This window comes from Chamaea fasciata, unplaced genomic scaffold (assembly GCF_029207755.1).
Source record: "Chamaea fasciata isolate MVZ Bird 193981 ecotype frontalis unplaced genomic scaffold, bChaFas1.0.hap1 SCAF_23, whole genome shotgun sequence".
In the NCBI taxonomy this organism is placed as follows: Eukaryota; Metazoa; Chordata; class Aves; order Passeriformes; family Sylviidae; genus Chamaea; species Chamaea fasciata.
The window spans coordinates 3,080,482-3,103,063 of NW_027094108.1; the positions used below are offsets into that span (position 1 = coordinate 3,080,482).

Sequence of the window (22,582 nt, forward strand, 5' to 3'; positions counted from 1 at the left end):
CTCCTGCTGGGATCTCCAATCCCTTTGCCAGGCTGATGCTTTGGAGCTGACATCAGCACCAGGAATGGGCAGTTGAAGGCTCTGCTACTTTTTTGGCCAGAGTGTGAAATACAGCAAATGGGTTTGGCACTGAGTGCTGCCCATAAATCACCCTGGAGAGGCCTCCACGCTCGTGGTGTTCCACAGCTCCATTCCCAAAACATTACTAAAACCAAGGTGGAGTAACAAGAAATTATTTAAAGCAAGCAGCAGCTCCCTCTGTCTGTCCTGATCCAGTGGAACTCCCAGGATTCACCTCAAGAAGCTGACCAGGATTTATTTTTAAAGTGGGCTGTGTTTTCCTTACAGCAGAAGTACCTTTTGGGTATGGATAAGGGAAGCAGCTGTGCTTCAGTGCAGAGAGGACTCTTGGACAAATTACCATCAGAAAATGTTCCCATCTTCATACAATAAAGTTCTGTTCAGCTTCTGTGCCCACTCCCTTCTGCCAGGAGAGCTGCCCTGCTCTTCCCTCCCCCTGGGCTAACTGGCAGCTGGTCATTAGGGAGCCATTTTAGCCCACATGGTCCTTTGGAAATAGCAGCAGAGGAATCAGACCCTGAAGCGTTTTGGATCACCACAAAAGCTCTGGGATACAAGTGATCTGTGTCTGTTTGAACCCCTTGGAACAGCCCTGGGAGCTCAGCCCTGCTGCACCTCCTGCTGCTCCCTCTCCCCAGTGCAGTGAAATGTCCTGAGACTCCAAATTCTCCCCTGCTTGTGGTAGCCTCTGTCTTTTTTTTTTTTTTTTTAATCAGAGGAAGATTTCTCCCAAGTTCCCATTTTTTTCTCATTTATTTAGAACTTTACAATCACAATTCTTTTGGAATGGGCCAAAATGCTGTAGGATACAAAAATGGGACGTCCTGAACTCTTTCAGCGCGGAGGAAAACTTCAAAGTTTTGGTGTGTGTATATTACAAAGAACTGGAAATCCCTTCCCTTGCCTCATGTGTACAATATCTGAGGCAGCCCTGGGATTTGATTCGAGCAGAGATTTTTATGGTTTACTGTTTAATTTAAGTCAGTGTGGTATGAATTACGTTACTGGTGAAAAATGAGCTTTTGTTGAGATAAATGCCTGCCATCAGCTTGGAAGTCGTCTTCTGTTTTGACATCTTTGCTCGGTGTTTTTCTGCGTGGTGATGAGATGTTGCTGTGCAAGGGGAGCTGATTGCCCTCAGAGAGGAGGAGAGTGGGGGAGAGAAACCAGGGGGTGGGATTGGTTTCGTGCACCAACAGGAATCGGCGTTGGCAGCACCTTCTGTGGCATCCTGTGTCGTTCAGGGTGTCTTCTGGGCAGCAAAACTGCATCTCCAAGATGGGAATAGAGGGAATTATAGGTACAGGGGAGGGAAAGCAGAGCCAGAGTGGATTTTTCTCAAGATTTCTTGATTTCTTCTCTTTGCTCTGTTGCTCTGCCCTGTGTCCATGGTGCCTCTCTGCTGTGGAGTGCAGGAGATGCTTTCCTGCAGGTTATATTTAATGGGTATAAAATGTAAATTTAATGTAAATGACGTCCTGCATGATTCTTGCTGCTGTTGGTTCTTCCTGATGCTTTGCATGTAGGGTCAGGTCTGATGTTCCTTCAGCTGGAGCAAATCTGTGGTGCCTGAAGGACACAGCAGTGATACTGCAGCCTTTTCCAGCCCTTTTTATCCTGATGCAGAGCAGACACCTGGGAAATACTCACTGTGCTGGTGTGTAAGAGAAGAGCAGTTAACAGTGGGCAGACCTTCAAAAGGCTCCGCTGGATTCAAATGCTCTCCAGAAATCCAGCCTTGCTTCCCAAGCTTGTGTGAGCCTCCAGGCTCCTCTCCTTGGAACCTGGACAGGGACTTCTGGGAGAAAACAGCCTTTTTCCATGTGTTTCCTCATGCGCTTTAGATGTGGTGGGGGAAAAAGAATGAGAAGGTTATTTCTTGCAACAGAAATAAGTCCCAGGACCTGCCTTCCCTGGGACGTTTTTCCTCCAGACCCTTTGTGCAACCAGAGGATGCAGCAGCCCAGCAGCAGCTCAGAAATGCACACACCAGTGGAAAATTCCCACTCCAGACGTGTGGCTTGGGTGGGAGTGGAAGCTCAAAGGCATCCAGCCCTTTAAAAACCTGAGTTGGTCTCTCTTCGGCTACAGCAGCGCCCTGCCTCCCTCGAGCCGACAGCGGTGTCACCGAACTCAGCAGTGTCACCAAACTCAACACTGTCACCAAACTCAACACTGTCACCAAAGTCAGCAGTGTTACCAAGCACAGCAGTGTCACTGGGATCCACAGTGTCATTGGGTTCGGCAAGGTCACCAGGCCTGGCAGTGTCACCTGGCTCCACAGTGTCATCAGGCTCGGCAGCCCCTGCCTGGCATCACCGATCCCACTGGCCCCAGTGCAGTCCAGCTGGGTTTCCTCACACTCATGGTTCTCCCAGCTCTTGGCTCAGTTTGGAAGAAGCAGAATCGTGCCTGTTTGACAGGAGGAGAACTATAAAAATTTGTTTTCCTCTGCTCTGAGCATTCACAATGTTTTTGTCACAGAGCCGCCGGGTCCTGTGCTGTGCTGGGGAAACCCAAGGGTCTGACCGCAGAGGGGGGGGGACAGGGGTGGTGAGGAGACTCCTGAGGGCAGGATCCTGCTCCCAGAGCCAGGGGGATGAACTGAGCTCTGTGATCCTGCAGCCATTTAGCAGCCCTTAGAATGTGCGGTGCTCATATCCCAGGGGGTCACGCTGAGGATGAGGGTGTGACCATCTCACGCAGGGTGGTGGTGAGAGCTCTGCAGCCTCTTCCCTCCTTATCTGGTGGGTTTGGAGCTGGGACCTCCTTCCAGGACCTTCCATTTGCACAAGAAGTTTACTGTGCATCACTCAAAGTGGCTCTCCCTGAGTACACTCCGAGCTTTTCCTGTGGCCCTGAGCAGACAAGTTGGGTTTGGCTCAGCTGCTCTTCCCAGCGCTTTCCAGTGCTATGACCTGTTTTTGTCTGACACGTTTCTCATTAACTCTTTGTCAAATCACCAGGAAGCCTGCTTAATTGCAGGCAGAGTGCTGAATTTATGAGTTCATCTGGGCTTCATGTCTACACATTGACAGAGGTGTTTCTCTGGATGAAGTCTTTTTCTCTTCATTTCATGGCAAGAATGGACTTTCTGTTTCAGTTACTTCTGAAAGTCATAAATTGCAGCAGTCCCTCCCTTCCCTTTATTTAAAAGAAACACAACAAAACTTCATGGCAACAGTTTATTGCTCTAAATCAGCTCGTGGGTCATTAAAGCAAAAAAAGAGGGGGGGAAAAAAAAGGAAAAAAAAATCTCCAACTCCTGCCAAATAAAATGTGCACATCAGCCAAGCTGTCAGAGGCAGATCCTGCGACCATGGGATGAGAAGGTTTATTACACTCTGGGCTTCTGGGGAGGGATGTTATAGCAACAGGACGCTGGGTCAGTGATGGCAAACTCCTGGTTGCTCCGTTTCTCCATGCACACTAGGAATCCATTAAGCCAACTGACGACAGATCCGCAGGCATTCCAGCCCCCCGGCACACCTCTGCCGGGGCCAAACCTTGGACGCTGCCCATTAAAATGTGAAAGAAACAACCCAACAGAGAGCCCACAAATTAGAGGGGCAGGAAACCTCAAATGATGTGCAAAAAAAATTGTAAACGTTCGAGAGGATTTTTCCATAACTTCTGCCCCCATAACTCAGCATTTCTGATGTTAATAAATTACGGAGCAGAGCCTCTGCGAGATCAAGGAGCCTTTTGGATCCAAACCCCGAGCGCTGCTCGGCAGACAGCAGATGAAGCTGCAAAGTGAGCCCTGGAACATGACAACAATTTCCTTTTGGCTGGCTGGGGATGGGTCTGAAGCACAGCCACAGCCGGAGCTCTGGCTCTGCATCCCAAATCCGTGTCTCTGCAGAGGGCCAGTCAGAGCCCTGGAATCCCAGGGAACGTGAAGGTGCATTTGTTTGGAGGGGATAGACTGGAGAGGAGGAGGCTGAGGGACTTCAGAGCAGGGAGAGTTCTGTGAAACCCAGAGAACCACTCCACGAGACAAAACCATGGCACTGTTCCTGGCAGGGAAGGGAAAGGGGGATTGGGAATTCTTAGATGAGCTGTTGGATTCAAAGACAAAAGTGCTGGGAGGTGCCATGGGTTAATAAATAAAGACTGAACTCACCATCTGCAGCAGAAGGAGAAAAGATGAACTGCAGTTTTGGCCTGTTCAGTGATGAAAAAAGAAGCGGGGAAAAATCCATGATGGGGTGGGAGGGATAAAACTGAAGAGCAGCCAGAGGAAGTGCTCCCACAATAATTAACTTTCTGAGCGTGTCCACGGGCTGCAGGCCAGATGAAAGTCTGCTTTTCCAGCACATCTCCAGGGCAGGGGCTGGCCCAGGCTGCTGGGGTTTAACGTGGGGACAAAGAAAAAGGGACAAATGTTGTTCCTGCAGGGAGCCCAGCTCCGTGGGGAAGAGATGCCAGGCCTCAGAGCCAAGGGGATCAAGGAGGTGAAATGCATTCCCAAAAACCGACTGGAACAGCAGCACATGATGGCTATAGACTTGCAAAATCAGCACCAATTACTAATTATAAACTGATTTTATTTTGTTTTCTCCTCTCCAGTATCTTCCCACTTTTTTTTTCACCTCTCCTTTTCCTCTAACAACTTCTTTTAATGTCTGAGCCAAATTACTCTCAGGAGAAACATCTCAAGTGATACAGAGCCAGCCTGAGCAGAGAGCACAGGCAGAAATTCCATGTCAGCTCCAACTCAGAGTCCTGCTAATGATTACACTGGATTTTTCTGATTTTATTTTTTTCTTCCTATGGCATCTCTGGGGTTTTTTGCTGTTGGTGCTAAACATCTGATGTCAGCCTTTACCTGCCCAGGAAAAGAGGGATGGATGGGTTTGTGATTAAAGCTGCTGCCAAGTCCTGGATAAGGAGGGACTTAGTTCTGGTTTTAACTCTGAATAAACAGATTTAATTGAGCTGGAGATGCCTGTTGTGGTAAAAGCATCCCCAGGTGGATTGCTGTGGGGAGCTGAGCTTTCCAGGAGTGGGGTGAATCCCTCTGTGCTTCCATCTGGGATCTTTGGTTTGCCCATTCCTAAAATTTTTTGCTTCCATTTTTCTTCTCCACCTGTCCTAGACCACGGGGTATCTTTTGGTTCTTCAAAAGAAGAGAGAAAAACCAATGTCCATGAGCATCCCAGGAGCATTTTCAAACTGGAATCTCTTTCTTTCTTTTTTTTTTTTTTTTTTTACTTACTGACAAAGACCTGTAAACAGTTGGTTTGTAGAATTTCGCCAGAGGAAATTTCTGATTTCCTTCTGGTCTGAACTGGAAGAAGATGTGGTAAAAGGTTTCAGTTCGTTTTTCCGGAGTTTTCTCAGGTGGGGGAGGGAAGAGAGACTTAAAATATTTTTCTGTGTGTGAACATTTGACAGAAGAAAGAACAGATAGTGCTGGGTGACTGCTGCTGTGCTCCTCGGTGCTTTTGAGCTGTGAAATAACTTTGATAGAGACCATCGGCGAGGAGCGCGAGCGTGTGAACCTGATCTTTAATTAGAGGTGTTGGCCACGGGGAGCTGAGCTGGCCCAGGAGCTGCCCTGGCTCTGGAACTGGTCCTGCAGCACTCTCAGACCAGCTGATCACCCCGTTTATCCCGTTTTCAGAGGCTCCTGGTCGATGCCAGCAGAGGGATGAGGGGTGGCAGGGCTCAGTCCCCATGTCTGGGCTTTGGGCCGTGGTGCCAGGTTCTATTTGTGGAGGGCAGTGAGTGTGTGTGGGAGCAGCAGCTCAGGTTCTCAGGCTCTCCCAGCACCTCTTTTTCTCTCGTTTTGATCTGTCAGATTTCACACCCTCAGCTTGGGTTTTAATGCCCCACGCAGATAAAACCACAGAGTTTCAGGTGATTTCGAGCTACGGCAGAACCTCCTCCCGAGGCTCAGCTGGTGAGCAGGACCCTGCAAAATGAATTTGAGCTGAACTCTTGGCTTTCCCCGAGCTCAGGGGTTTGGAACTAAATGATCCTTAAGGTCCCTTCTATCTTAAGCCATTCCATGGCTCTAAGTGTCCTCTCAACTAATCCTCCAAGATGAAAGAGACCATCTGTAAGGTACAGCTGTGAAATAAAAAACCTTATTTCTGTGTCCTGGATTTGCCATCTTGTATTCCCAGGGCCACTGAATGTCACCAGTTGCTGGCACTGGGAAGTCTGTGGGCTGCTGGCTCCTCAAACCACTACAAACTCTGCCCAAACTCTTCAGTTGCTTCAGACCAGCTGAACATCGATGATTTGTCTCGTTTGCTGTTCCAGACAGTTTCCCTGGAAGCTGCTGTCACTTGGTGTCTGTGTGTGTCCCCACTCGAGGAGTTGGCTCTGCTGGGCCACCCAATTTGGGGTCAAACAAGCCAAAATAAGCTCTTAGTCTCACCAGCTTTAGGCAATCTTGGTTTCCCTGGAGCTCCCTGAAACAGAGCAGGAGTTGTTGATATTTTAGCTTGAGTAAACTCAGTAGTGTTTCAGCCACATGAAGAACAGGTTTTACTGTTGGGTTGGTTTTTTTATTACAATTAAAACTTCCAAACAACACAGAATTGGCTTCCTGTGCCATCAATGCCCACCTCAGACCTTTGGTGCTGTCAGTAGATGACCAAGGGAGTCTAGAAAGTTCCAAGGACCTAGTTAGGGATGAGTGAATGACCATGAGTGTTCCCAGGCAGAGGATGAAGAAACTGAGCACAGCCAGGTTTTTTTCTCACACCCGTTCTGTCCCAAACACGTTCTGGGAGAAATTGCAGCATTTCAGTGACTCCCAGTGCCATGTTCTGATTAGGAAGGAAGAAGCCCAGTACTAATGGTGGGCTTTTCCCTCACCCCTTTTCAGCCAGGGAGCTGGAGAAGGAAGGGTTGGTGGTGGAGATGAGACCAGGAAATGTCTGCTGGGACCAGTGCAGGGAGCTGGGAGCTGTCCCGGTGGTTCTGGCAGGAGTTCGGAGCTGGGAGCCAGAGTCTGAACTGGACCTGTCCCCCTGAGGTTTCTCAGCCCAGCCTTAGGCTCGACTTGTTGCTGTCATCGCCGGGCTTTCATTTTTCCTCTCCTTTGTTTTCCCACCTTTTTCTTTTTTCTGTGTCTTGAAATAGATGGAAAAAAATATAATCGTATCCCACGAGATTCTGAGAGAATTAATTGCTAGTAAAAGCATGTTAAGAGCTTTTGATGACTGAAGTAATTTGCACTGACACAGGGGCTGGTCGGGGTAGAGGGAAATCTGAATCTCAGGAAAAAAGGAGTTTCTGGAGCAGGGAGGCCCACTTAGGAGCAGAGCAGAGCCTTGCTAAGCTGGGACTCAAAGGGCTTCTCCTTGTTTTCAGGGTGTCCTGTGTCATTTTCAAAATGTTCTTTTTTGAGTGAATTACAAACTGCATCATCCCAAAGGTTGTTCTGGAACGCTGAGCATCTCCTCTGGCTCTGTCACCAAATTCCACTGCCTTAAGAGAGGAAAAATCTCTTCCAGACAAACCAGCAACTCTCTTTGGACTGCAGTTCCTTAATTAACTCTTTTTTTTTCTTTTTTTTTTTTTTTCCCTCTACACCTGGACTTTAAATATCTGAGGGGGGTTTTACTTTGAAGGATTCCTCTTTTTCACAGCAGCCAAATTGTATCTCACCTTCAGCCACACAGATGTGGCCGGTGAATTTCTCAGGCTGCACTCAGATAAATGAAAGCAGTGCATTGAGTAAAGCATTTTTTAAAAATAGAACCTCACAACTCTGTGGAAAGTGACCTGGTTTGAGAGTTTATTGAAAGGTTTGTAATTAAAAATTATCCTGCATGAAAGGATGAAACAGATGATGTGAAGAGGGAGCAGTTAAGGACCTTGTCATAAAAATCAGTGCAGTTTGGAGGAGTTCTCTGCTTTGATTACTTGAGCTGTGGTGCCAGAGCTGTGTTCTCCAGAATATTTGTAGTCCTGAACCTTTTTACTCATGGACCACTCTGAGGTGTGTCCTTGGAGGTTCTGCCAGCCGGGACCTTCAGACGTCTGAGAGCTGATTTTATTCTTGTCACAAGTCTCTTCATCAGTTTTATCTATCACCCACCTTTCTCCTTTCCATTTCTTGTTTGGAGCTGTGCCCTGCAAACCCTTTCCCTCCCTCTCTCCCCTCTGTAGCTGCCCTTTGGCCCCGGCTGACCCCTTTCCTGTCCCGTTCTCCCGCAGATTCCCGATGCCCTGGGCACTGAGAAGTTCTGTGGTGACGCCGGCCAGGGCGGGGCTGGGAACTGGCTGAAGTACATCCGAGTGTCCTGCTCCTGCGACGAGCAGAACCTGGCTGTGTGCCACATCAACGAGCAGGTAACCTCCCCGCGGGGCTGCCGGCCTCCCCTGGCACCTTTAGTCCTGTAACAACCCCAGGAATGCACAGAGAATTTCCCTGGATTTCAGCGAGAAAATTGACAGCAAAATCCGGACCACTCAATTATCAAACCCCCCCCCCCCCCCCATTAACTAATTATTATTTATATAAAATGTATTTATTTCTCTATTTAGAAAGAGGTTAATTGAGATGTTTCGTTCACTATTTTTCAATAATGAAGCCAATTTTCATGTGCAGAATAACATTAGCCAGTTTTCTTTATATTTATTCATGCTGGAGAGGTATTAGAAAAGAAGATCCTTGATTGTTGGAGATAATTGAGATTCTGAAGGAGGGCTGCAAAAAAAATAGTAGATAAATTATATCATTCACTAAAAGGGAAATGATTTATTTTTTCCTTTTGTTAGTCCTGCCTCGAAAAGGAAAATGCTTGAGCAGTTCAAGAGTCTGAAATACTAAACAGAATCTATGTAATAATATATTTATAATATATAATAATTATATTCAAGGCCAAAAGCTGTTCATTCATATAATTAATATATATTAATAATAATCAGGGTGACAGCTGCTGTTTTTAGTTGGGGTGCAGATATTGTGGGGAAAAAGAAGGAGTAACAGGAGACAGAAAAAAAAAATCGGGCCTCCATTTCATCAGCCAGCGTGAGGTGTGAGTGCAATGCAGAGATTTTGGGTGAATTTTACAAGGGTTCGGAAACTCCAGTCAGGATTCCCAAGTACGTCACAAAGAGCCTTTAAAGGAGGAAATCAGAAGCAATGTGGCTGAGTAGAAACAAAAGGGAAGCAATTCCAAAGGAGGAAAACACAGGAACAAAAGCAAAATGTGCAGCCCTGTCCTGGCTGGACATTCACAAGGCCGAATTTTCTGTGTCCAGAGCTGGACACATGGACAGGTCTGAGGGAGCAGGAGGAACAAATCCACACTGGGCTGCCCGTGGAGTGAATTATTGGTGAGACAAGGACACAAAGAACCTTTTTCCAGGCTGGGTTTGAGGTTTTGAGCTCCTCTGCTGCAGCTGATGTGTTTGTGGGTGGGTTTTTTGATCTTTAGGGGAACAAGGCAGCTGCTCTCTCCCCTTTTAATGCTCTTTTCCCTCCCTGAAATACAAACATGTGGAAGCTCAGATAAATCCCTGCAGCAGGAAAATGTTGGTTGGTTCTTAGGAAGGGCCCTAATTAATGAGGTAATTCTGGGATGGACTTTTCCCACTCACCGTGTTCCACCTCCACCCCTTGCCGTGACTCTGGGAATGGTTAAACCTCATTCCCAGGCTCTGTCTGCTCCAGAATCCTTTTTCTCAGTGGAAAGATGAGGTGGTGCTGGGCCCTGAGTGAGACAAGCCCCAGAGTGTGGTTGTTGTGGTTCTGCAGGGCTGATATTTTGGTGATTGTACCAAATTGTTCTGTTTTAGCAGCAAAATTAGACAGCCAGAGCTTGATTTCTGCTGCCCTGAGTTCACATCCATAGCAGATCCTTGTATCAACCCAGGCTGGAACAGGACTCCTCTGGGTTACTTCTACTTTCCCAGTTTGTTTGTTTGTTGTGGTTGTTGGTTTGGTTTTTTTGGGGTGGTTTTGGGGTGGGGTGGTGTTTTTTGTTTTGTTTTTGGGGTTTTTTTGCTTTCCTTTTATTTTTCTTTCTTCAACACTCCGTGTCCAGAATAATTTTGATAAAAAACAAGAAAAAGAGTATTCTCAGCACCACCAAACCCCACTTATCCTGTTAACTATTTAGTGTAAAACAAAGCTGGTAATTTGGAGAGCTGCCCATGCTGTGGTGGGAAACACGAAATGATCAAGTGTGGAACTTTTCTATAAACAAACAGAATTGATTTATGAATGTAAATCTTCTGCTGGATTAGTAAATCTGAGCTTTTTTCAGCACACACACACAAAAAAAAAAAAAAAAAAAAAAAAAAAAAAAAAAAAAAAAAAGGCTTTGATGAGCCCAGACCATCAGTAGCATGACTGAAAGATGAAGTTAATTATCATAATGAAATGTTTGATGAAATTAATGTGACTCCAGCAGAATCCAACTTCTCCCTGATCATTAAAGGAGCCTGTCCTATATTTCTGGAAGGGCTGCAGGAGACGTTTTGAAACACAAGGAGCTACTTTGTTCTGAGAACAAACAGGAGAGGAAAAGGAGCTAAAGGGTGAGACCGGGGCAGTGTCAGCCCTTGGCAGAAGAATTCTGAAGGATTTTTCCCCTGTAAAATCTGTGACTCTATCTCTGAACTTGATGGACCTTTTAGACCATGGCTGGTGATTTAGTGCTGGTTTGGGTTGCCAGCTGCGTGAGAAATATCTGTTAACAGCTACTTTATTTTATTTTATTTCATTTAATTTCATTTTATTTTATTTTACTTTTTCCTCTTGGCTTGGCCCATCTTGAGTTCTGTTTTTCCAAGTCGGTCCTGAGCTCTGGGCACACTCCTAGGCTGCATTTTGGGGTTTTTTTCAGGCACTTTTCCTGCTAATATCAGTGTGTTTTGGTCCTGGGAAAAGCTTTTCTTGTAGAACAAGCAGAGAGGAGCACTGAAGTGCAAATGAGAAAGATAATCAGGAAAAGGAAAATTTTATACAATTTTTTTATTTTGCAGTGGAATTGCCAGCAATGAACTCCCCGGGCTGGGTGGAGCAGGGGTCTCTCAGAACTGCTGTCACCTGTGCACAGGTGTGTGTCCTGTGCCAGCCTGGTGCTGCTCAGGGGTATCCACCTGAGGTTTTGGAGCTGTATGGGACCAGATCCTGCCCAAAATCCCATTTTTAAGCACCAAATCCTATTTTTTGGACTCTCAGCCAGACCAGGACAGATGTGTCTGCACTGGGAGAACTATTTGCAAACCAATGGGAAACACTGGTAGAATTACCCCAAGGATTCCGACACAGGGATGGGTGTCTGGGCAGTTTGGGATATTTCACCAACAACCGGCAGCAGGATTTCATTTCCCATCCCAAATCTTTGTGTTTGTGACCATGCCTGCTTTGAAACTCCCAGTGAGGGATGGCCGGGCAGTGCTGGGTGCTCGATATTTGGGTGAGCTCGCAATGAGGCTGCGGGGAGGTGTGGGCTGCGCTGAGGCCGGGAGGGAGGGAAGGAGGGAGGCAGGCAGGGGCAGCAAACAGCCGGGAAGGACCGGGATGCACCAGAGCTCCCAAAAAGGGCTGTACCGAGTGCTCGGTAAGGGCTGTACCGGGTGTTTAGTGAGGGATGCACCGGGGCTCCCGAAAAGAGCTGTACCGGGCGTTCGGTAAGGACTATATCCCCGGTAAGGGCTGTATCAGAGCACTCGGTTAGGGCAATATCAGAACTCCCGGTAAAGATGCACCGGGTGCTCCGTTAGGGCTGTACCGGGTGCTCGGAAAGGGCTGTACCCCCGGTAAGAGCAGTGTCACAGTACCCGGTTAGGGCTGTACCGGAGCTCCCTGTAAAGGCTGTACCGGGTGCTCCGTTAGGGCTGTACTGAGTTCTCGGAAAGGGGTGTACCCCGGTAAGGGCTGTCCCCCCGGTAAGGGCAGTGTCACAGCACTCGGTACCGGAGCTCCCGGTAAGGGCCGCCCCGCAGCACGCGGGGATCGTTCACGGCTGTGACTCCGTCTGCCCCCGGCCTTGGAGCTGCTGCACACACACGGCCCGGCTGCCCTTCTTCCCTTCCCTCCCCTCCCGTTCCCTCCTCTTCCCTTCCCTTCCCTCCCCCCGACCGGCCCGACCGCCGGCACCGGAGGAACGCAGCGGCCGCGGGACAGGAGCGAGCAGGTCAGGGGAACCCAGCCCGGCCCCGGCCCGGCTCGGCCCGCTCCGTTCTCATTGCCCGGGACCGGCTCCGAGGCACCGGCGGGGTCCCTGCAGCCGTGGCGGGGCCGGTGGCGGGCGGCGTCTGCCACCTGCTGGGGCGGGCAGGGGCCGCGCTCCCGGCCGCGATCCCCATCCCAATCCCCATCCCCATCCCGGTCCTGGCCCGATCCCGCTCCCGGTCCCGGCAGCTGCGGGAACTCGCCCCAGCGGCAACTTTTCCTCGGTGCGTCCCGGGGAGAGGTGGGAGCCCCGGTACGGCTGCTGAGAGCGGGACCGGGAGGCGCCGGGCAGCGGCGGGGACGGCGGAGCGCGTTAATTATCCCGCGGGATGGGAACGGCTCCGCTCGGGGACCTGCGGGCGCTCCTGGAGTGACCAGGGCGGTGACTGGGAAACCGGCGCGGTGACTGGGGCGGATCGCGGGCCGTCCCGGCGCTCGGTTAACGCGGGGTGATCGGTCGGGAGCTTCCTGACCTCGGTGTGGAGGGAAAGTTCTGAGCGGTGACCGCGCTCCACGGCCCCCGCCGCACCGCGTGGTGGCTCTGGGATGGATGTCCCCCGTCCCTGCAGCTCTGGGATGGAAGTCCCCTGTCCCTGCAGCTCTGGGAGCGATGTCCCGTGCTCCTGCAGCTCCGGGAGCGGTGTCCCGTGTCCCTGCAGCTCCGGGGGGGGCGTCCCGTGTCCCTGAAGCTCGGGGAGGGATGTCCCCTGTCTCTGCAGCTCTAGGAGGAATTTTCCCTGTCCCTGCAGCTCTGGGAGGGATGTCCCCTGTCCCTGCAGCCGCCCGTCCCTGGAATCTCCTCCCTCTCCCTGTGATCGCATCTCCCTGAAGCCGCAGTTCCAGGACAGGGAGGACAGTTTTTGGGAGCATGCAGGCAGCTGCTGCTCCCGCCGGGCCTGGGGCCACACATCTGTCAGAGCCTCGTGTTCCGTGCCAGGGAGGGAGGGAAAGCGACTCTGGGAAGAGAAATGCATCGTGGTGACACAGTTAATGCAACCCAAGCAGGAATTGAGGAGTTGTGTTTGTTCCCTGCCCGTAAACACAGGCTGGCAGAGGCAGAGTGGCAGCAAATTTAGGGATTTGTTCTGGGTGAAATGTGGTTTTTACCCTGAAAAAGAATTTCTTGGATTGCTGTTAAAGGCAGTGCTAAGGAAACCTGGGAGTTAATAACTGTTATCAGGTGAATTCTCAGGGTATTGTGTTAGGACAGGGTTCTGTATACTCCAAAAATTTGGAAAACATAAGGAGGACACTGAATCTCCTCAGGACAGAAGACATGGAGCTCCTGGAGCAGGTGCACGGGAGGGAATGAGGCCACAGGGATCAGCTCAGGTGTGCCCCAGCTGTCACTGCACCCACTGCCCTGGTTTCTGTGGGGTTTGGGGTTTGTAGAGCAGTGATGATGAGGGGCGTGGGCTCTGCCCTTGTCTGAATCCTGTTTCTGTTTTGGGGTTTTTTCCCGGTGCGATGACAAAGGGCCAGGAGGTGAACAGAGCTGTGCTCAGGACATTTTGGAAGGTCCAGGGTCTCTGCTCAGACAGGAGCTCAGAATGTGGGCAAACTGCTCACCTGGAGTGGTTCATGTCTGTGTTTAGGGGTCAGGTCGAGGCTGTTGGGGAGAATAATCAACAAAATAATTCTGTGGAGATGTGATAATTTGGCTCTAATCATGAGGCCAATTTTGGCTCAGAGAGCAGAGCCTTAAATGTGACAATTCCATCAGTTTAATCTTCCCTTCACTGTGACAAACATACTGAGCTCGTAGGAGGACAGGAAAAAAAAACGGGAAGATTTGCTGTAATTTGAGGGAGAGAGGCTGTTGCCCAAAATATTTTTTTTATTGTCCAAGCCCTGTGAAACTCTGACACCCAAAGAGTCAAATAAAGGCGGGAAAACGATTATCCCAATTATCCCAAGTCAAGGGACAGCCTCCCGTTAGCTGGAGTAATTTGAGTTATTGGGTAAGATACAAAACACGAGCCTTTGCATATTTAATGTGTCTGTTCTGTTTGTGATTCCCAGGTCTATTATAAAGTTATTAAGGAGATTGAGCCGGGGGAAGAGCTCCTGGTGTGTCTGAAGGAAGGAGGTTATTCCCTGGGGAACATGGCACCCAGCATGGAAGGTAAGGCCCCTCCAGGAGCTTCTGCTCCTCTCTGCAGCACCCCTGGCACTGCTGGGACCCTCAGCCAGGGCGGGGTGAGACAAAACCTGAGCCCTGACCTGGCCCTTCTGTCCCTGTCTGCATTTTGTGCTCATTTTCACTCTTTCCCTGGGGAGAGGGGCTCAGTCCACAATACTGAGTTTTTATCAGCCTCAAACAGCTCCATTTCCTTCTCTTTGTGGGTTTGGATATGTTCAGAGGTGCCTTTTCCATCCCCAGGGTCACCAGGTGCCTTCAGGTGTAATAAAAATGGTCAAACCATCCCAAGGCTTGGAAAGCACCAGCCTGCAGAGATTTGGGGAATCTGAAAAAGGGGGGTCCAGGCAGGGGGTAGAAGAGTCATCACTAAAATTATTATTGCTGCAATAAAGACACCTCATCCTTCTCTGCAGCAGCTGTGAGCAGGTAGCAGGACACACACACGGAGTGTTCTGGAAATCTCAGAGTGCTCCCAGCACTGATTTTCCTCTCTTAGGATGCTTTTTCCCACATTCATCCAAGACTCTGACACTACAGGCACTGCGCAAGGAAGTGATCTCTCAGCAAAACTGGGAAGGATGTGCCCAACATCATTATTCAATGATTTATTTCTATAAATGCATTCTCATTTACCAGGTGTTTTTTAAACTAGTAGTTGGAAAAAAATGCTCTATAAGATTAATTCATGAAATTGGAGTTCTCTCTGGGCATCCCACAATGCATTTATTTTCTTTTACCTGTACATAAGTATAATTTCTGATGCGAATTTGCAGTAAAATCCTGCACAATTAGCTTCCAATATTTCTGGAAAATGGGATAGTTTGAGGATTTGTGCTGATGGAAGTTCATTTGCTGAAGGGCTGGGGGTGAAGTGTGGTATTTGCTGCCTCACACGTATTTCAAGTTTGGGACTATTTTTTCACTGCTCTCCCCCCCCAAAAAAAAAAAAAGTTAATGATTTTCTCAAGACCAGCACACAGAGATGAATAATTTCTGCTTTTTTTTTTTTAATTTCTTTTTTTTCTTTTTTTCTTTTTTTTTTTTTTTAATGTCAAGGAGAAATCTGAATGAAAACTCACCGCTGTTCAGCATTTCAGTTTCTAACAGGCTTTTATGTGAACGAGCAAAAAGTGCTCCTTGTTTTCCATCTCTGTCATTATGGAACATTTATCTGGATCTTCCTGGTAACGTCTAGTGCTTTTGCTGCATAATTGCTGTCAAATTATGCCAGGCCAACATTAAATATTTGACTCCTTAATACTTTTTACTTTCAGCAGGGCTATCTTCCTGCTGCCTCGCACCCCCAGCTCACTTCGGAATTAACAGGAGAGAAAATGCAAAATTGTTCCACACAAAGATAATTATCATAAAAATCTTTCCTCCCAACCCCAGCCAAACACAGCAGACCCCTTATCACTGCAGGAATTTTGAGTAGGGCACTTGAACTCCTTTGAGATTCGAGTCTGGTAGATTAGCATGTAGATGCCACATAATTGTGTTCCCCTTGGTTTCTCTGAAAGCTATTAGGCACTGATTTATTTTTCTGTTACATTCCTGCTTTGTCCTGAGCGTTACTGATGGAACTTCAGATAGGCACACGTAACCATAGATTTGACAAACACGACACGGAGAGAGCAGGCAGCAATTTCGGTGTAACTGGGGTTGTTCTTTTCTTTGCAGCCCCTTCTCCCTGTCACACACCGAGGCAGTTACCTTTGTGAAGGGCAGTATTTTCATTCGTAATGCTTAAAGAAAGGGGGAAAACTTTAATGAGAAGTTGTTTTGAAGGGCGACCTTTTTATTTTGGGTACTTAGAGGCGGAAAAAAAAAAAAAAGGAGCAGTTGAACGAACCTGGAGTCTGCAAAGAGGGTGTCTGATACAGACATAAAAATAATACCAGGGCTCAGCTCAGCCCTGAGCCTCTGTGCTGATTTAGGTTTCGGTTTTGCAGGGGATGGTCTGGTCCTAAGCCAGGGTCAGGTCCTTCCCCTGCAGGGTGTTTATTGAGGAGTCAGGTCTGGGATCTGCTGGAGCTCACAACTGGGAATGCCGGAGGAATGGGGCTTGGATATGGATAAGTCAGCGTGGAATGATTCGGGCTGGAAGGGACCTGAAGGATGATCTCATCCCACTCCCTGCCCCGGGCAGGGACACCTTCCACTACCCCAGGCTGCCCCAATCTCCCTCCAAGCTGGCCTTGGGCACTTCCAGGGATCCAGGGACAGCCACAGCTGATCTCCCAGGGCCTCCCCACCCTCAGCTGCTCTCCCACCTGATCAGTTTTTCCTCTCTTTGCCCTGTCTGAGCATCAAAACAGGATTTACAACCAGTGGCAGCATGAATAACACGTGGCTACAAGGCTTTTAATCATCTTTTTGTCAGCTCTCTAAGTCTCCTTTCAACACAAATTTCTTTTTCCAAACCCAAGTACTCTGAAGCACAGGATTTGCTTTTCCTATCGTCCATCTTTTCCACCTGTGGAAAAGCTGCTGTGTTTGGTGTTCTCTTGTACTGTGTGTGATTTGTGTGAGATCTGGCAAAGGACGAGGTGAACTAGAAGCAAAATCTCTTCTCTAAAATATCCTTGAGGCAATTAACGTATTTCACCTCCAGTCCTGCTCTGTGAGCTCACAGAAAGGACAGGAATGTGTCATTGGTAAGAGCAGGCAGGGCAGTGTCAGGGCGTGCTGTGCGAGGGGAGTCACTTATCCAGCTTTAGCCAGGTATGGAGGAAATCACTCCCCATGGCTTCTTCTCCAAACCCAGAGAGGATTTCTGCTTCCTAGAGCAGAGTTTGGGTGAAATAAGCTGCAATTAATCATGTGGATCTCAAACTGAAGCAGGAAGAATTCCACCTGGATTTGCGGAAGGAATTTGGTTGCGTTTTCTCTGAAGTCAAAAGAAGGAGGAAAAAAAAATCTGTTTCCTCCATTCCAAGTGTTTTCAGGTCTAGGGATTTGCCAGGTGGAGCTTGAGGGATACTGGGAGTTTGGTAGGAGCTTGTTAAGAGGTGAAGGGACCTGGGGCTTCCCAGCCTGGAGGATTTCAGTCACTCCTTCAAAAATTCCTTCCTGGTTAAGCCACTGCTGCATTTACAGGAGAGCAAAGAGGGGAAATGTTGGCTCTGAGGTAGAGAAACACCTCACCAGAGCAGTTCCATGTCTCTGGAGTTTGATGCTACACTTTTTTCTTCTTTTTTTTTTTTTCTTCTTTTCACTCATAAAAAGTAGTTTGGATCATTTTAATGGTAGGTGGTGCAGCAGCTCTCAGTACTGCTGTTATTGGTTTGCTGATTTCCAGTTTTCCCTCCCCAGGGACATAAAACACATGAGATACACATTGGTCCTGTTCTACAAAACTTTCTACAAAATTGGTCCTGTTCTACAAAATGTTCTACAAAATTCTCTTTACTAAAGAGAATTTCTCTGAGGAGCAGAGCAGGGCCTGACCCACCTCATGGTGAGGCTGCTGCCAGCAGTTTCAGAGTGTATAAACTCTCAAAACTAGCTGAAATTAGAATGATTGGACATTTTCTTCCCTTGGGTCTTCTTTTTTAATCAAAATCCCTTTGCTGACCTGCTGGACTTGATTTCTTTTTGCACCCCTGTGTTGTGCAGCTGGGGAGATGCTCCTGCAGCCCTGTGGGTGCTGTGGGATGATCCCAGCCTGGTGTGGGTGGCTCTGGGAGCCCTGGGCAGGGCTGGGATGCCCAGCAAGGCTGTGCTGGCTGAGTCCTGGTGATACTTTCTATTTCAGCTGGGTTTGAGTTTCCCCATGTCGATATTTTCCGTGTAGGTGTGCAGAGTGTGCAGAGGGTTTCCTCTGCCCACATCGCTGCTGCTGTTGCAGCCTCTGGGACCTTGCCTTGCTCAGCTTTAAACTCAGGTTTAAGCAGAGAAAGGGAGATGGGAGGTGAGGGCCCAGGTGGGAGCACGGAGGTCTCTGGGTGTGACACTGACCGTGCTTCCACTCCTGTCACACTCAGAACAAAATTAACCCATTCCAGACCTTAAAGCTCAGCCTAAGTGTTTGCAGTCGTGCAGAATTTGGCGTAAACAAACGCAAGGGGGGACTTTAAAGCAAAGGTTTGATCAGGGGTTGAAGATTTTGTCCCAAGAACGTGAGCGTGGCCACATCCCACCGCAACATCCAGGGACTGGATCAGCTCCATCGCAGCATTGCCTTTGGCTACAGCTCTCAGAGTATTCCCACTCCTCCCTCGGAGATAATGCACTCACCACAGGCTGTTCCTTTCTGAAGTTATCAGAAAAAGAGAACCAGGCAGAGCAGCAGAGCGTGGAGGAAGAGGGTAGGGGAGGACAGGGAAACGCGGCTCCAGTGACTCAGAGGGGGCTGGAAAGCTTCTGTTCCAGGGTGGAGAAACCCAGAGCTATCCCCACTCCCTCGCAGAGCTTGTTCTCCTGGAAAATTTACAGCTCCGAGCTGATTGTTTGGCTTGGCACCGTGGTCAGGATGCTGCCTTGTAAACTTAATAATAGCTGCCCTCTTTTTAATTTGTTTGACCTTGACTACAGTAATTTATTATGTGCATTAGAACTTAAAAAAAAAATAATTTTTTTAAAAAGCAAAGAGCACAGCAACAAAGCCTTTGGCTCCTTGCTCTTCCTTCCATGGTGTTCTGGGCTGGGACTCCTCGGGCTGATGGAGCCCTGAGCTCCTGCAGTGGAAAATCAGGAGGAGAACATTAGAACATTAGACAGACAATTTCTTAGAAGGAAGCTCCTCCAGGTTTGTGCTGTGGCAGTTTGCTTTTCTCACTGTCTGTGTTTACACGAGTCTGGCTTGTTCCTTTTTCCCTGGCAGCCCCTTCTGAGCAAAACTCATCCATCATTTCAAACCCCCTCTTTGCAGACACGAGCAGCACCCCGGAATGAACCCAGAATTTTGTGTGTCTCCCAGTCCTTGTAGCTCTCTCCATCTCAGCAGAGGCCAAGACACAAAGAAAACAAGATCTCCTCTAGTTGTGTGATCTAATTTTTTTTTTTTTCCTCTCTTAATGCTTAAAGTGAAAGCAGCTGCTGGCACAGCCTCCCTTGGGTTCTCTCCCCTCTCACTTGCAAATTCTCTCTTTGTTTGTTTGTTTGCTGGGCTCGGGGAGCTTCGCCTCCTCCCTGGGGTCCAAGAGCCCGGGCTGGTGGTGTTTCCTGGGGCAGGGCTGACCATGGGCTGGTGTGTGTGTTGCAGAGGAGCCCTCGTTCCGCTGTGAGGACTGCGATGAGCTGTTCCAGTCCAAGCTGGACCTGCGGCGCCACAAGAAGTACGGCTGCAGCGCCGTGGGCGCCCTGTACGACAGCCTGGGCGACGAGATCAAGCAGGAGGGCCTCGGGGATGGACAGGTCTACGAGTGCAAGGACTGTGAGAGGATGTTCCCCAATAAATACAGGTACCCCCTGAGAGCCAGAGCCTCCTCTGGCCTCCCCTCGCCGTCCGGGCCAAAGGGGGATGGTGGGCAGCTGGAGGGGACTGATGGGATCAGCCTTTCCTCCTCCATAGACACCTTTCCTTCCTCCATAGAAACCTTTACTTCCTCCATAGACTTTAGGAATGTTCTTTTTGGGATAAACCTCTCCTTCCTCCGTAGGCTTCAGGAATGTTCTTTTGGGGTCAACCTTTCCTTTTTCCATAGAAACCTTTCCTTCCTCCATAGAAACCTTTCCTTCCTCCATAGGCTTTAGGAATGTTCCTTTTGGGATCAACCTTTCCTTTCTCCCTGGCAACCTTTCCTTTCCCTACAAGGTTTAGGAATGTTCACTTGAGGACCCTCTGTAGCTGTTGGGCAGTGTTTTATCCCACCTTGATTTCACAGACTGGTGCTTTTCACTGCCTGTTGGTAGAAGCACTCAAGGGTTGTTGGTGGGAAGTTTGAGAGGTTCTTTTCTCTTGTGCTCTGGTTCTGAAGGAAAAAACCACCAATATTAGTTCAGTCAAAATGTGCACGAAGGCTTGTTTTATATTTAATTCTTGGTCATCTGAGATGAGTCAGTTTAAAGAGGTGTCGATGCCCTAAGAACTCGTAATATGACCACAAGCTCCTCTTTGATCTGGAAGGAACAATTAAAAAATTCTATTCCAATCAAATTTTTAATTTTCTTTGTGTCCCCCAAAAGTTCTTGTGACAGCAATGTGAAGAAGAATAAAAAGAAGATTGGATATTCTTCAGCTCATTTTTTAATTTGCAACAATTACTCAGTTATTATGATGATCATATGGCAAAAGGGAAAATATTTTAACTCAGGTTTCACCTGAAAATCTGAATCTTTTTAAAGCAGAATGTGGTAGTAATGAAATGCAGCTTTAAAGCAGCGATCTTTGAGCTAATTCCATTGGCAAAGTGAGACTCAAATAGTTAAATAGTAGGAGCCAGCTTTAAAAGTTGAGGAGTTTTTTTAATCACCTTAAGATTGTGTTTATTTGCATCCTAAGCCTTGATAAAAGCCTTTATAAAATTCTATAAAAGCAGAGTTTTCTGTGTTTACCGGAGGCTGAAGTTCTCACATACTCATTTCTTTTGCCTTCTTGGGTGAACAAACCCCGTGCACCACAAGGTTTGTTGTAAAACTGTGAGAACTGGCAATCCCCTGTCAGGCTCTGCCTGAGCAGAGCAAAAACCTCGAGGTTAAAGCCCCTGTAAGGCCTGTTTCACTTCAGTTTAACGTTTAAAAACCTGCATTTGTCACTTTGAACTTAATTACATTGATACTTTCATCTCTTTGATCTGGGTGAGGAAGTGAGGGGGAAGAAATCTATTTTTAAAAATGCAGGGAAAAGTGTAGCCTACAGAGCATTCCCTGTATGTGCATGGAAAAGAGCTAGGGAGTTGTAGAATCTGGGGTGGATCCTGGGATTCCTGTGTGGGATCCTCTTAGCCCAGTGTGGCATTTTTACCCCTCACCCCATGTCTACATTGGGTGCTCTCATTAGAAATAAGAGGTTGCAATTTGCTTAATTTTACCTGACAAGACAATTTCCTTCAAATGTTTTCAATATTACGGATTTTAGTAAAAGTTCCAATTATTTTATCCATCGGTGTAAGGAGCTCTCTCCTCTTTAACTTCTAATTCTAACTTCTAAGCTCTCTAATTTCTATGTTAACTAGGAAATAACCTTTTGAAATGTACGTGTTGTATCCTATTTGTACCTTCTATGTATTCCTGGCTCCCTAGGGGTCTGAACTGGCACAGTGACCTTGGATTTTTTGCCTTTTAGAGCCAGTATTTTGGGATAAGTAATATAAAGTTGATTTTTTTTTTTTTTGACAAAGTAAAAGAGAGTCAGCAGCATCCCTGTTCAGCCTTTGACATGCATGGATTGGTGGGGTGGGGAGGAAATGTCCGCATCAATCTCTCCCCCATCAATCTGCCAAGTTTAAAGTCACTAAAACGCAAAATAAACCCGCTCAGAGTGCCTGGATGGTCTTAGAATTTTTCAAAGTTAATACAGACGAAATCAAGGATGCCACTGGGGACCTGAAATTGAGCATTTAGCAGCTGACTAAATAAATAAATGCTTCGCTAATCCCCGTAGGTACTTGCCTCTAAACAGCATATTAGCTTGTCCATATTTGCTCGAAACAAACTCATAAATCACAGTTAACAGGAGCGTATTTTTGGATGTGCATATGAAAGGTTTGTGTTACTTTGTGTGTGTGTGTGTGTGTGTTAAAAATCTGGTCATTTTAGGAGCACCATTTCTTGAGCAAAATGAGTATTGCTGCTTTCAAGGAGTGGGTTGGCAGTTTATGAGGGGCATGCCCATGAATATGAATTATCTGGCTGGGATCAGGGCTGGTGCTCCAAGGGAGGAGTTTTGGGTGTTGAGTGACCAAGGCTGACGGGATTCCTGGGATCCTGAACCCCTCAGCTCGCTGGAAGTACGCAGGGAGAATTTTCCCTGTGGCATTTAATGAAGACTGGCAGGATTTTCCAGCAGTGTTCAGCTTTCATGTTTCTGTAAAAACACAGCCATGCTTTACAGTTCTGTAGGAATGGTTTAATATCCATGTGTAGGGGTGTCAGGCAGGAGCAGATTCCATGTGAGTTGGTTTTTTTTTTCTTTTTTTTAGAACTCACAGTAAGAGTAGTGTTTGTAACTCCTGTTAACCTGCCCCAAAGGAAGCAAAGGATGCAGATTTCCTGCCCTTGTTTCTCAGGGCTGGCCTGAGATGTGCAGAATTCTTGATCTG

General features: G+C 47.8%; 1 protein-coding gene across 1 annotated transcript in view; it reads left to right on the forward strand.

Annotated features, from left to right (window-relative positions):
• The window catches only part of PRDM16 (PR/SET domain 16), a 286,534-nt gene that overhangs the window by 230,658 nt on the left and 33,294 nt on the right, over positions 1–22,582 (forward strand). Inside the window, exons 4-6 of the mRNA XM_066203262.1 lie at positions 8,263–8,397; positions 14,258–14,360; positions 19,585–19,783. Coding sequence (XP_066059359.1) covers positions 8,263–8,397; positions 14,258–14,360; positions 19,585–19,783 — 437 coding nt within the window. The remainder of the gene's footprint in view (positions 1–8,262; positions 8,398–14,257; positions 14,361–19,584; positions 19,784–22,582) is intronic.